General features: G+C 33.5%; 1 protein-coding gene across 1 annotated transcript in view; it reads left to right on the top strand.

Moving 5' to 3' along the window:
* The window catches only part of LOC135217955 (protein VASP homolog), a 39073-nt gene that overhangs the window by 15906 nt on the left and 9083 nt on the right, over positions 1–14084 (top strand). Inside the window, exons 2-4 of the mRNA XM_064254061.1 lie at positions 11267–11431; positions 12126–12210; positions 13781–14003. Of these exons, the coding sequence (XP_064110131.1) occupies positions 11267–11431; positions 12126–12210; positions 13781–14003 (473 nt within the window). The remainder of the gene's footprint in view (positions 1–11266; positions 11432–12125; positions 12211–13780; positions 14004–14084) is intronic.

The raw sequence follows: 14084 nt of genomic DNA, 5'->3' as shown, positions 1-14084 counted from the left end.
TCAGTAAGCCGAGACTTTCGCATTTGATTATCTCAGGGGAATACCAGTTAAAAGGTTTGAACAAATATATATATATATATAATATATATATATATATATATATATATATATATATATATATATATATATATATATATATATACTAAAAAAGCGCTGCTATATACCAGTGGATCAGATCTGCACTTGAGTGGGTAACCACCAGAGAATTACAGGGTCTGGTCAGTACTTGGAATGGTGACCACCAAAGAAATTACAGACATCTCAGGTCCATAGGCTCCCGAAAAAAAAACGCATCAATTGTCTGATTTACAGGATTCTGTAAATGGCGTTACAAAACCGAGGATTACCGACAATCCCCTGAACTTAGCTAAAGAGATTTGAGTAAACAGAGATCGAGAGACCGAGAGACAAGAGACTAAAGATCAAGACCAGAGCGACCACAGACCGAGAGACTGAAAGACTACAGATCGAGGTCAGAGAGACAACAGACCACAGACCGAGAGACCAGAGACCGAGTGACAAAGAGACAAGATATCGAGACCAGAAATCGAGAAACCGAGAGACCAGAGACCGAGAGACTGAGGGAAAAGAGTACGAGACCAGAGAGACCAAAGACCAGAGACCGAGAGACTGAGAGACCAGAGAGACAACAGACCAGAGACAGAGAGACTGAGAGACCAAAGACCAAAGACCAAAAGACCAGAGACTGAGAGACCAGAGACCAAAGACCAGAGACCAGAGACTAAGAGACCAAAGACCAGAGACCAAAGACTAAGAGACCAAAGACCAAAGACCAGAGACCAGAGACTGAGAGACCAGAAAAACCAGAGCCCAGAAGTGGTATCAAGCACGCAGGACGGCTGTCTCGGGGTTATATCCATAAGGCCTTTCCTTAGGAAGTCCCTCCAGGGTAGAGAGTAACTGGGCAATGCCCGACGCCCTTGAACTTCTACTCTCGTTGATGGCGAAGGGCGAACCTGTATAACATTAGGAGAGAGGAGAGAGAGAGAGAGAGAGAGACAGAGACAGAGACAGAGACAGAGAGAGAATTTTGCTGTTTCTACAGCGAATGACATTATGATTTTCTTTGATGAAAATAAAGGGTTATCAAAGAAATAGGATTATAATTCTTATCATTATTATTATAATTATTATTATACTATTGTTACATTGTTTAAGCTGTGCATAATTAAATACATGTCAATAACGGTCGTTGTAGATAGAAAATAAACCTTGACGGAATAAGATTTAACGTGTATGCCTAACAAAAACCAACAGCAGTAAAATATATTGACGAGAATAGATAAATATACGAGTAAATTAAATAAATTATGAAGTCACGCGTAAATGGATATACACAGTATATTTGGCTGGCTGAAGGTCTGTATATGTACGTAAAAATATTGAAAATGCAAACACAATATAATATTATATATATATATATAATATATATATATATATATATATATATATATATATATGTATCCATATATATAGTATATATATATATATATATATATATATATATATATATTATAGTATATATATTATATATATATATATATATATATGAAATATATATAATATATATATGAATATATATATAGTATATATATATATATATATATATATATATATGAATATATACATATATATATATATATATATATATATATATATATTATATATATATATATATATATATATTATATATAATATATCTATATATATATATATATATATATATATATATATATATATATAATATTTATATAATTTCGTATATGGATATACACATATACATAGGGTGTGTCTGTATGATTGTGCTTGTGTCTTTATACATCAAGTGATTTTCACACTGACAAGTACACAACCACATTTTAAAGGAAAAGAAATCTATACATTAATCATTTCTTATAAACTCATATGAAGAATACTTTTCAAAATATTTAAAAAAAAAAACAATATTGTTTCCAAGGTTATAAAGACAACATGCTATTAATTAACTCTAACAACGACCGGCGTTATGGTCAATAAAAAAATACAAACCCTTTGAACGGAAACGGCAACATGTTAGTCTCTTTTCATTAAGGAACGCATTCTTTATGATGGCAGCTTATGTGTTCGAATGTTAATGAGTTTACTAACAGAGGATCGTTCAACGTGCAGAAGAAGGCCTCACACATAACAGCCTTTTTTTTCCTTAAACATATGTCTTCAGTTTTTTTTAACCTCTCCCAATTAGAGGATCATAATGTTTGCTTTCGCCGGCAAACGAGTTTTTCTACTCAAAAAGAAAATATATTTTTAATCTCTCTCGGTTTTATTTTTTTTTTTTTTTTTGGGGGGGAGGGTTGTTTCTTGTTATAAGGTTGGTAATGGACTTGAATAATTCCTGACCTCAGATTAAAATACATAGGTTCGAATTCTTTACTTCCAATTTAGATTCCATGTTTACAGAAAAAATCTAAAAGGGCGCTGCGGGTATTATTTTATATTATTATTTAATTTTAAAATTTATTTTTTAGTTATTATATTATTTAGTTATTATTGTTATTATTATTATTATTATTTTATTATTCTATTTTATTATTATTATTATTATCCAAGATACAGTCGCAGCAGGCTCTATATTAAAATGCCAAGAGCCAATATTCTGAAACAACAATTTTTCTCTCATTTCTGACTGATTTGTAGCTCCGATCATTAATTCTTAATTACTTCCAGTTCAGCCGTGTTCCAGAGCTTTATTAGACTCTAATCAAGTCGTTAGGCATCTATCACATCCGGGTTCCAAAACGGTTAACTAATTAGCATACCTGAAGGAGAATCAGATACCTTATGCTGTGGCTTTTTTTTCTACGTATTTTGTCAATTTCAGTTACAATTTAAATGAAGCAGTTGTTATATTTCATAAGAAGTGCTCATTCCTTTTTATAATTTTAATGCTAAACTCTACCATATGTTTAATGGTATGAAGTATTTGCTGGTATCCATATGGTAATTATAGGGCTATATGTTGATCATTCTAAACCTGGTCAGAAAGACAGAACTTCAGCTCAACTGAAGAAGTTGATGTATTTCATAAGATGTGCTAAGTCATTTTAACCATTTTAACGCTAAGCTCTGCCAGATACGAAATGGTAAGAAGTGTTTGCCGGCATGGTGTGTAAATATTTTTCACAGCAAATATTTTTTACAGCAAATATATTTTACAGCAAATATTTTTACTACAAATATTTTTACAGCAAATATTTCTACGGCAAATATTTTTTACAGAAAATGTTTTTCACAGCAAATATTTTTACAGCAAATATTCTTTACATCATCTCATAAATAATAATTCCAAATTCATTGTCGGGTCCTCATTAGGATTCATCAAGCATTGGCGATGGCAGGTAAGCCCATCCATGACGTCAAGAAAAATATGGGTTGTCCCTATCCAGAATAATTTAACTCTCTCTCTCTCTCTCTCTCTCATCTCTTATTTACCCCCTTGAAGCCATCTGTCATAGCTTCGAAACACCTGCGTCACTCACACTTGACGTTCGGGTTATTCGAAACTACTCTTTTTATTTTTATTTTTTTACTTTCTTTCTTCCTTTCTTTCTTTCTTTCTTTTTGAGGTGAAAGCGGCCTCACGCAGAGGATAATGTTTTTTATCCCTCAGAAACACTATCTCTCTCTCTCTGCTGGTCTCGTAGGTAAGGTGGTAACGCGTTTAGGTTACAACCTTTCGACCAGAGTTTGCAATGGATTAGGAGAGGAATACCCGTGTTATTATTATATTATTATTGTTATTATTAATTATTATTATTATTATTATTATTATTATTATTATTATTATTATTATTAAAGTCCTCTACAGCAGCAGTTGACTTGAAATTGGAGAAGGCATACCCTGTATTATTATTATTATTATTATTATTATTATTATTATTATTATTATTATTATTATTATTATTATTATTATTATTATTATTATTATTATTATTATTCAAAATAATAAAGTCCCTCTACAGCAGCAGTTGACTCGAAATTCAAGCTTCCAAAGAATATTGTGTCCATTTGAAAGATGATACACAAAATGGTAGGAAATACAGAGAGAATAGTAGATCACATATCAGAACAGAAAAGCTAAACAAATTACTTAAAATAGATGAAAACATAAGAAAATTTAGCCCATTATTAATACGTTTTACTACAACTAACACTGCTATCATAATCAAGTAGCTAATACAAAAATATCCACTATTTTTTATGTTGCCATTAAATAAAGATACTACAAACATTCACACACATACAAGCAGCCACAAACTCCCGCCGCCCACCGATCCATACACCCACAGAGATTAAAGAAGGTGAGAGAGAAGACCGGAAGCATCCAGGTAACCCCCACCCACACCCCCACGCCCCCTCTCTCTCCCCTACGAGACAACTGGGACCTCATAAACTTTTTTTTCACTTACTTTTTTTTAATTTTAGGCGTAAGCTACCTGGCCTGGGCTAAGACTCGGCTTCAGCCACTTCGCACGATCTTCTTCTTTTCTTCTTTTGAGAGTTTTTCCAGCAGGAATTTCCAGTGAAGAGATTCCTTGTGGTAGAAAGTGTTCAGTGTCTGTGGTGGATTTGGTTGTAATTGTAATTGTCTTTGTCTGTGTTAATAAGTAAAAATCCGCACTTATTACTTATATGATTATAAATGGGAGTCTTCGACCGTTTGCAAGACGGTCCTATGTATCTTTCAAAATACAAGAATTATTAAAAATGGAAGCTTTCTGCCGTTTGCATGACGGTTCTTCAAAGCCGACGAGTGGCTGAAGAGGACCGTCGTATACACGGTCTTCTAAAGAGGACAGTCGTGCAAAACGGTCGCAAGCACCCACATTTAAATTTTTCGTATTTTCAAAAATACAGTTTTGCTTATGTATATAGTTTCGTAATTGACGTACTATTTCCGGTCATAGTATAGTGAAGTAATTGTTATTATCTATATATATATATTATATATATATATATATATATATATATATATATATTATAGTATGTATTATCACTTCTGGTACATTATTTCAACCTATCACTCCTTACATTTTCGGAATTAATTAAAAACTGTTTTATTTATTTATTCCTTTATCAAACGTTTATTTCTTTCTAATATTAACCACGAAGTGTTTTTCAACACCCAAGGCTATAGTATTATACAGTTTCAGTTTTCCTACGTGGTTCCTCAAGGTGTCATCTTACTGGGGTCATTTTCGGGTTACATGACGTCCTAAGTTTCGGCGTATTTTGTCTCTGAGTTAAAAAAAATTTTGTCATGATTTATTGCTTCAAGTAATGGCCACTTTTGAGTACAGACTGGTTAGTAAGAAGACGCCCTTACTTGCATAAGGCTCTACTTGCACCTTTTATATTTTGCGATACATAAATTGATTCCTTCTAAGAATGGTAATATTCCTACATCCTAAATGGATTAAAACATTTATGATTTTACCTTTATTTGTTGTTTTCAATCCGAAACGTTTAATCTAAAATAGATATCCGACATCCATGACCATAGTCATTCGAGATCACACGACCTTAGCAAGAAAAAGCTTCTTTACGTGGTTTTCTCGAACCGTTCTGTTATATGTTACAACACCCCCCTCCCCCTCCCAGTCTTGTGACTTCTTATTCCTCTCTTCACAAATCTTGTGACAATCGGATGTCTTGTCTCAGCGAAGCCTGATATCATCTTGGATCCTGACGAAACCAGTTACCTTATCTGCCACTTGTATATTTCTTCCCACCGCCTCTCTAAAAGATCCTGCTTGATTTATGGGCATTTGATGGCCTTTCGTGACGTCACTCTGTGATAGGAATCAAACAGATGCCCAGCCGACCATCATATTAGATTATTCCCATTTTACAGCCTCCTTAGTTTTGGCTTCATTCTGCCGCTGGAGTTCAATGTGTTATGTTTGAATGAGCTGCAGATCCTTTTAGCTCACTTGACTCTTAGGTTTATATTAAGTCTGCTCTCTCAGCATGTCAGTTTCTATAGACTTGTTTATAAGTCTTTTGAAAAATTATCATCACAGAGACTGATTCAACTGAACGATCGTTATAATCATTACCAACATTCCCATAGACATAATGGGAATAGCAGAAATGATATATCAGTCAAGAACAGCCAAAAATACCACACCAAGATTCCTACAGGTAAGAAATAAAATCAAATCTTACAAAAATTAAGTTATTACACAGAAAAGACAAAAAATTGTCGCTCTAATATTAGCCTGGATTCTAGCCTATGAATTCGAGGCCTTCCGGATGTAACCGGTTATGTAAAAAAGAGAAAAAAAGACAGCAATTTGATACAGAGTAGGTGATCTGGCTAAGGTCAAAACCAAAGAGGAAGAGACAGAGAGAGAGAGAGAGAGAGAGAGAGAGAGAGAGAGAGAGAGAGAGAGTCTCAAAACGGGAATCCCAGAGGACCAGACGCACGCATCAGACGCGGCCATCTTCTTTGGAGTACTTCGAGGCCCCACCGCTTTTCGTAAATTCCCAGATGTTGATATGGCAGCCTACAGGTTTCTTCTTCGTCTTTTCTCCTTCTTCTTCTTCTGCTACCCCCCAACCCCCATTCCACACCCCAGCCCCCTCTGGCGTTATCTAGGTTCTAACAGTTACGCCACTTCCCCATTCTACAACCTCCGCCATCTTGTAATCTTTTTTTCTAGCCTTCTAACCATTCCTTTGACCCCGTCCGCTGTCTACTGTCTCTCCTCTCTCTCTCTCTCTCTCTCTCTCTCTCTCTCTCTCTCTCGGCTCTAAAACTAAGTGTCGGTTAAGAGCGCGGAAAAAGAATTGTAGGTGCTATATACATATACATTATACTATACTATACATATACATTATACATACATAGATATGTATAGATAATGTATATATATAACATTATATATATAATATAAATGTATATACTATATATATATATATATATATGTGTGTGTGTGTGTGTGTGTGTGTGTGTGTGTGTGTGTGTGTATAAATGTATATATCAACAAAAGCCAATTTTATGTTCTTAAACGGCCTAGGCCTATGAAAGTGAAGCCTTCCACTTTCCAGGAGATGTCCAGAAATGAAGTTGCAAGATCAAAGTATTTTCCATGACTCCAAAAAAAAATCGGCCTAAACACAGGAAATGTCACAGGACTTTCACAAATAATACTGACCACCGGCGGAAATGTAAAGTCCTACTGGGATCCGTATATCCTTCATCCAGGACCCGCTGAGACTTATGAGTAGGTCCAGCCTTCATCCTACTCTTAAACAGGTAGTCTCGGTACCTGTCCATTGAATGGGAAAAATCTTAACTGGTTCTTTGAAAAATTCACCTTCCTGGAGGTTTCTCTCGAATTCTCTCTTCTTGGTTTCGTCTTCCAGCTAAGTTCGCTGTTAGTTTGAAATTGCTGATTTTCATTATCATATCCCCTTCTTCTTCTTCTTCTTCTCCTTCTTCTTTGTTTTTTGAGCGGATTTCGTCTGTTCTTCTTTACGGCTTTCTGTTCTACGGGAGTTTGGAAAGTTCTCTTAGATGGCTTCAGTAAGATGGATCTGTAATATGATAATAATAATAATATTAAAAATAATAATCAATATCATATGAGCTTTCAGGACCACGCACCAGTAAGTTCATTCTTCGTGCTGCCCAACTTTCTCCAGAGATTCACCTTTCTTTAGGCTAAAGAAAGGTGAAAAATTGTCCTTTTCAGAAAGAAAGATCGAAAGAAAGAAACGGTTCCAAAAGTACAACCGTTTCATTCTTCTATTGATTAAATGGCTTGGATTTCTCTAAAGCTTTATTTGATTACCCATCTTTATTATCATATTTTTTCGTCTTTTCATCCAATTCCTCTTTTTCTTCAACGCCGTCATTGTCTTCGCCATTATCTTAGTCTTATTCCTTTCTTCTTCGGTAACAGACGTATATTTTTTAAGGGTAAAAGAACGTACATAAACCAAAAACCCACAAGACGCCATACATTCTTTGGATGGTTAGGTTATAAGACAATAAATATCTGCTAGACATCGCCGATTATTTATCAGATGTACCCCGGAAGCGTCGACATCTGGAGGTCATGATTGCTCTCTCACCCGATCCGAGAAGGTGAATGAATGTCGGCAAAGGAATGGCGGTCAAAGTACCCTGCCCTTCAGGAGAACAGCCAGCATTATCCAGTCATGGGTTTTTCCGAGTCCCGCGTTCCACCAGATGCCGCGAGCCGTCGCCTAGCCAATCCCGTTCCCGCTGAACCGCGAGCCGGCCAGCGACCCCCAGCTCCTTTCCAGAGAGCGGCTGATTGCGTTTGTTGCCTAGTTGCAATAAGTAGAGCGTATTTTTCCTCTACCACGGAGCACTCTTAAGGTCCAAACGAGAACTTGAACTTTTAATTTGTTTAGCGAGAGAATCATTTACCTAAGAAATGAGAAATTGATCTTAGAGAATCATTTTTGTGGGAGGTCAGTTTCCTATTGGTTTCTCCTGAGAAAACAACCGTGCAACCAGCCTCTCTCCAGGTAGATGTCTCCAGATTGTTATCAGCCTCTTTGCCCATACCTTCGACACTCAACTTTTGGGCAAGATCTTGAGTCTTCTGCCAAGCTATTAATATTATTATTATTATTATTATTATTATTATTATTATTATTATTATTATTATTGTTGTCGACATTAGAGGAAATACAGTAATAATAAGAAAATACTGTACTATCGATTTTGTAGCGGAGATCACCATCTACAATTCCGTTGTAGTCTCCGGATATATATTAAAATACAACCAGAAGGAAATATATATAATTTCATATATTTTAGTATTGATAATACCAGACCTTGACATTCAAGATACCACAATAACACCATGAATATAGACCAATTACTTAGCAGTCTCGCAGATTATGAAAGACAAATTATCAGAAAAATAGAGAAAACTCTTTATATTATTATTATTCTTATTATTATTATTATTATTATTATTATTATTATTATTATTATTATTATTATTATTATTATTTATGCTTATGAAACAAAGCGAAGTCCCGTGAACTTGACTTGCAATCCCTGACTTCTTGGAACCACAGCCATAAATTTGATCGTACTACCGCCGGACGTGGGTAGGTAAAAATGAGGAGAATAAAATATGTAAGGAACTGAACATACACAATAAAAGATTTGACTAAATCACACCTTTAGGTTTTAATGCAATGCTGTTCCCTCATCAAGTTCAAACTATTTCCTTTCAAAGCACACGCAAATTTGAGTGAAAACTCAACCGAACCAGGACATTGAACATAACACTCTGAACATATAAGTGAACGTTTCTAAATAGACCAAGAAAGGTTCCCAGAGATATTTCATAGCCCGGGAGGTAATTGTTTTAGTCCTATGGTGGAGTCGCGCACGCATCATCAAGAAGCCTAAAGAAGCCTTATAAGTAACTGGGCAATTAGTATTCCTGAGCAGTCGTTAACCTCTATAAGTCAACGACCATAACGTGCGTCATCATAATCCTTGCTGTTAACAGCCAATAAGGAAGAGTCCTCTATCTTTCTTGCTATTATCATTATTTCAGACTGTTTTATGACCTAATGGTAAATTTTATTGTCATTAATCTAGATATTTAACGGAAGGCGGCACTGCTAAATAGCAAATGCAAAGCGATTTCTTTTCTCGAAACGCACCAAGGTTACTGCCATTTCATAGATTCATACGTGATCGGACGCCATTTCTCTGGCGCATTATGATCAGCAGAAGTTTGCTTTGGAAGCCAATGGCCTCTTAGGCTTATTTCGCGCCAATATATTTTCGTTTTGAATGATAATTACGACGGGACGAAGACAAAGAGGAAGAAAATTGCTCTTTTCGCCTCCCACATCTACCAGCAGAATACAAGATCTACTGAACGCACACTATGTTACAGCAGAAAACAGTTACTTATCCATCTTTTGCCACGAATATGAAGATGAAAATATACTACTCATACCTCCACATCTACCAGCAGAATGCAAGAGCTACTGAACGCACACTTAGTGATAGAGGAAAATAGTCCCTTGTTAAACTTCTTGCAACACATTTAAGAACAATTGCCTTAGATTTTACTATACTTGAAGAGCTTCCAAGGCGATATCTTTGATTGACTGATGAGTAATTGTCACTTTTTTTTGGTCATTCTACGGATAAGCTCCGCACGAAGATATTGTTTGTTAATGAAATGTTTTGACTGAACAATGTAGAAAGGGTGTATATGATGCAGTACAGGACTGATTCCTTGGGGAATTTACCACCTTTTGTTTAATATGTTCTTACGTTAACCCCTGAACATGGAGTCCCGCAGAGCTTTTATGCATAAAAGCGTAAATAAAAGACAGTGAAATTCTTATATTTTTCAGTAAATTTTTCAAGTTACCTCACGATCACTGCTTCATACACACCCTTTTCTATATAGTTCAGTCAAAAACTTCATTGATGGATATTCCCCTAATCTTCGTTCCTAACCCAGCTGTCCTTTATTACTGTTCAAATTTTTCCCCTGTTTGTAAATTTTTCCTATTGTCACCATATCATATATACGAGTGTCTATATATATATATATATATATATATATTATATTATATATATATATATATATATATATATATATCGCATATTTCTACCACTTTACGGTCGCCTTTTTGAGGATGTCTCAATTAGACGAAACCGGTCGGGATTCATACCTTCATATTCGTTCGTCAATGTTATTTCTGTCTAAACAACTTGACCTCTTATGATTTCGAGAATATATATATATATATATATATATATATATATATATATATAAATATATATATGTATGTATGTATGTATATATATATATATATATATATATATATATAGTATATATATATATATATTGTGGCTGTCTATCAGATTAGCTACGTTCTGACCAGTACTCTTGGTTCAACCTTATGAGAAACAAGTTTCCTCCTTCCAAGAACATAGCCCCCGATTTTTTATATACTAATTCATATACAATTGAGTATGCGTATGTTTATTCCGTACAGTATACATATAATTATACATATAATTCCTCCTTCTAAGAACATAACCCCCGCATTTTTATATACTAATTCATATACGAGTGAGTATGCGTATGTTTATTCCGCACAGTATACATACAATTATACATATAAGTATGAGTATTCTTTCAAAATGATCAAAACTAATGCTCGTAATTTATTCCAGGGCCCATTACTACCTTCTAGCTGTGGCTACAACGTTGGCACTTGCCACGGGGGAGAAACTGGGAGACATCGAGGTGATCACAAGGGGGGAACTTGGAGATGGGGGTCTCGTCCCCCCAAATAAAGACAGCTTTGCCCAGACGAACGATGAGGTGATCCAAGGAAAGTAAGTCGATGTTTTCGTTATTTTATCATTTTGATTTTTTTGTTTTCTTAAATAAGTTTTATTTTTATTTTTATTACTTTTATTTTAATTTTGATTTTCATTATTTTTATTTTTGCATGGATTAAGTACGTTACTTTTAGTACTATTATTTTATTATTATTATTTCGTTTTTATTATTTTTATATTTTTTTATTTCATCATATGTATTTTTAAGTTCATCTGATTTCTGTCAGTCAAAGTTTTCTCGGTCGCTAAGGTATAAAGAAGATTCCATATTTATATCTAATTTCTGTCAGCCAAATTTTTCTCGTTAACTCAGATATGAAGTAAAATGCTACATGATTATTATTATTTACAATGACGTCCTAAAAAAATTTATTAACTTTCAAAAGCAAGCTTCCATTGGATTGTTTATTCGTCTTGAAAATACAAAAGATAATGATGAAGAAATTCACAATGATGTCAGTGTCAATATATATTAAAAATATATAAATATAAAACGTTTTATACAAATATTTTACATATATTTACACTGAACTCATTATTTTGAATGAAGTCCTTTAATAAACCAGCAACTTTAAAAGCCAAGCTTCCATCTGATAGTTTGTATTTCTAAGTTTATTTTTATTGTATTTCATTTCCTTTTTTCAATTGATAAAATGAATTTATTGTTTGTTTTACTGTTTCTTTTCAGGAACAACTTTCTGAGTTCACCGGAGCTAAAGACTGAAGCGAAGTTCATTCCTCCACCTGCTCTTAGCTATTTGCCACCTGTGAAGGTAAGATAAATAAATGAATAAATAAAAAAGTCAAGATTAAACTTATTTTTATTTGTGCATGTTTGTGCTTGCTTAGCACTTACCTTATAAGAATCTGTTGTGTTAAATACTGAGTTGAATACTAATAGGCAAAATCGGGAAACCTGAAACTAACTAAAATATGAACATATATGTTTTTATTTCTTTTATTATTGATACATCGACAGTGACTTTTTTCCAAATTCTGATGTATATATATATATATATATATATATATATATATATATATATATATATATATATATATACGTATATCTATCTATATATATACTATATATATATATATATATATATATAGATAGATATATGTATATATATATATATATATATATATATATATATATATATATACGTATATCTATATATATATATATATATATATATATATATATATATAAGTGTGTGTGTATATATATATATAGATGTGTGTATATATATATATAGATATATGTATATATATATATATATATATATATATATATATATATATATATATATATAATATATATATATATATATATATATATATATAATATATATATATGTGTGTGTGTGTGTGTGTGTAAGTATGTATATATATATATATATATATATATATATATATATATTATATATATATATATATATATGTCTACCACATTACCGTGATTCATATACATATATCGAACTACAAATGTCCTTTAATATCTAATTCGCTCTACCTCGGAATTAATATATTTTCATATATGCTTAACCGAGGGGGAATTTATTAAGCGATAATAGAATTGGCGATCGACAGGCGCGAACCAGCGACCTCCCAATTCTAGGACTGGCAGTGAAGCCTTAAACCACCCCGACACTGCCGGTCCTAGAATTGGGAGGTCGCTGGTTCGCGCCTGTCGATCGCCAATTCTATTATAGCTTAATAAATTCCCCCTCGGTTAAGCATATATGAAAATATATTAATTCCGAGGTAGAGCGAATTAGATATTAAGGGACATTTGTTAATTCGATATATATATATATATATATATATATTATATATATATTATATTATAAATATATCTATATATATAGATATATATATATATATATATATATAATATAGATATGTGTGTGTGTGTGTGTGTGTGCGTGTGTATAAATAAAGGTATAAGCCACGAAGGAGAGATACCTTTATTTGTATGGATTTGTCACGTTCCAAATTTTCGTGATTCAGTTATACATATATATGTATGTATATATAAATGTATTATACAGATATATATGAATATATTTATGAATATATATATATACGTATATGTGTTTGTGTGTAGTAAATATATGTGTGTGCGTGCGTATTTGTGGTTGAGTAATACAGCTCTAAACCAGCGTTTGCTAGGACCGTGGCTCACTTCTGTCCTGGTGCTCACCAATCCACCCAGCTATAAATGGGTACCAGTGTCTACTGGGGTCTACAAAAAAAAAAAAAAAAAAAAAAAAGTCTGGCTAATAACTGCATCCCCAAGACTTATAAACAAGTTTATAAATTCAGTTGACTTCTTCTTTTCAGACTCCACTGCCAATAGAACCCACAGCCTCTCCATATACCCCAGCTCCAGTTCTCATCAAGGACGAGTACTTACCTCCTTCTCGGGGTGTTCCTGCCGAAGTCAAACCCGTAGTGGAGCCTCCTAACACCTTGTACTCTGCTCCTAAGCCAGCAGCAGCTGACGTCTTCCTACAGCCTGTGGCAACACCTCAAGTTCCTATCTTCCCTGCATCACCCAGACCAGGTGCTGTGCTTATCAGAAATTAATAATAATAATAATAATATAATAATAAGGTAATAATAATATAATAATAATAATAATAAT

The sequence above is a fragment of the Macrobrachium nipponense genome, chromosome 9 (assembly GCF_015104395.2).
Source record: "Macrobrachium nipponense isolate FS-2020 chromosome 9, ASM1510439v2, whole genome shotgun sequence".
NCBI classification, from domain to species: domain Eukaryota; kingdom Metazoa; phylum Arthropoda; class Malacostraca; order Decapoda; family Palaemonidae; genus Macrobrachium; species Macrobrachium nipponense.
The sequence above is the reverse complement of the archived record's forward strand: the minus strand, read 5'-3'. Positions and strand labels throughout refer to the sequence as shown.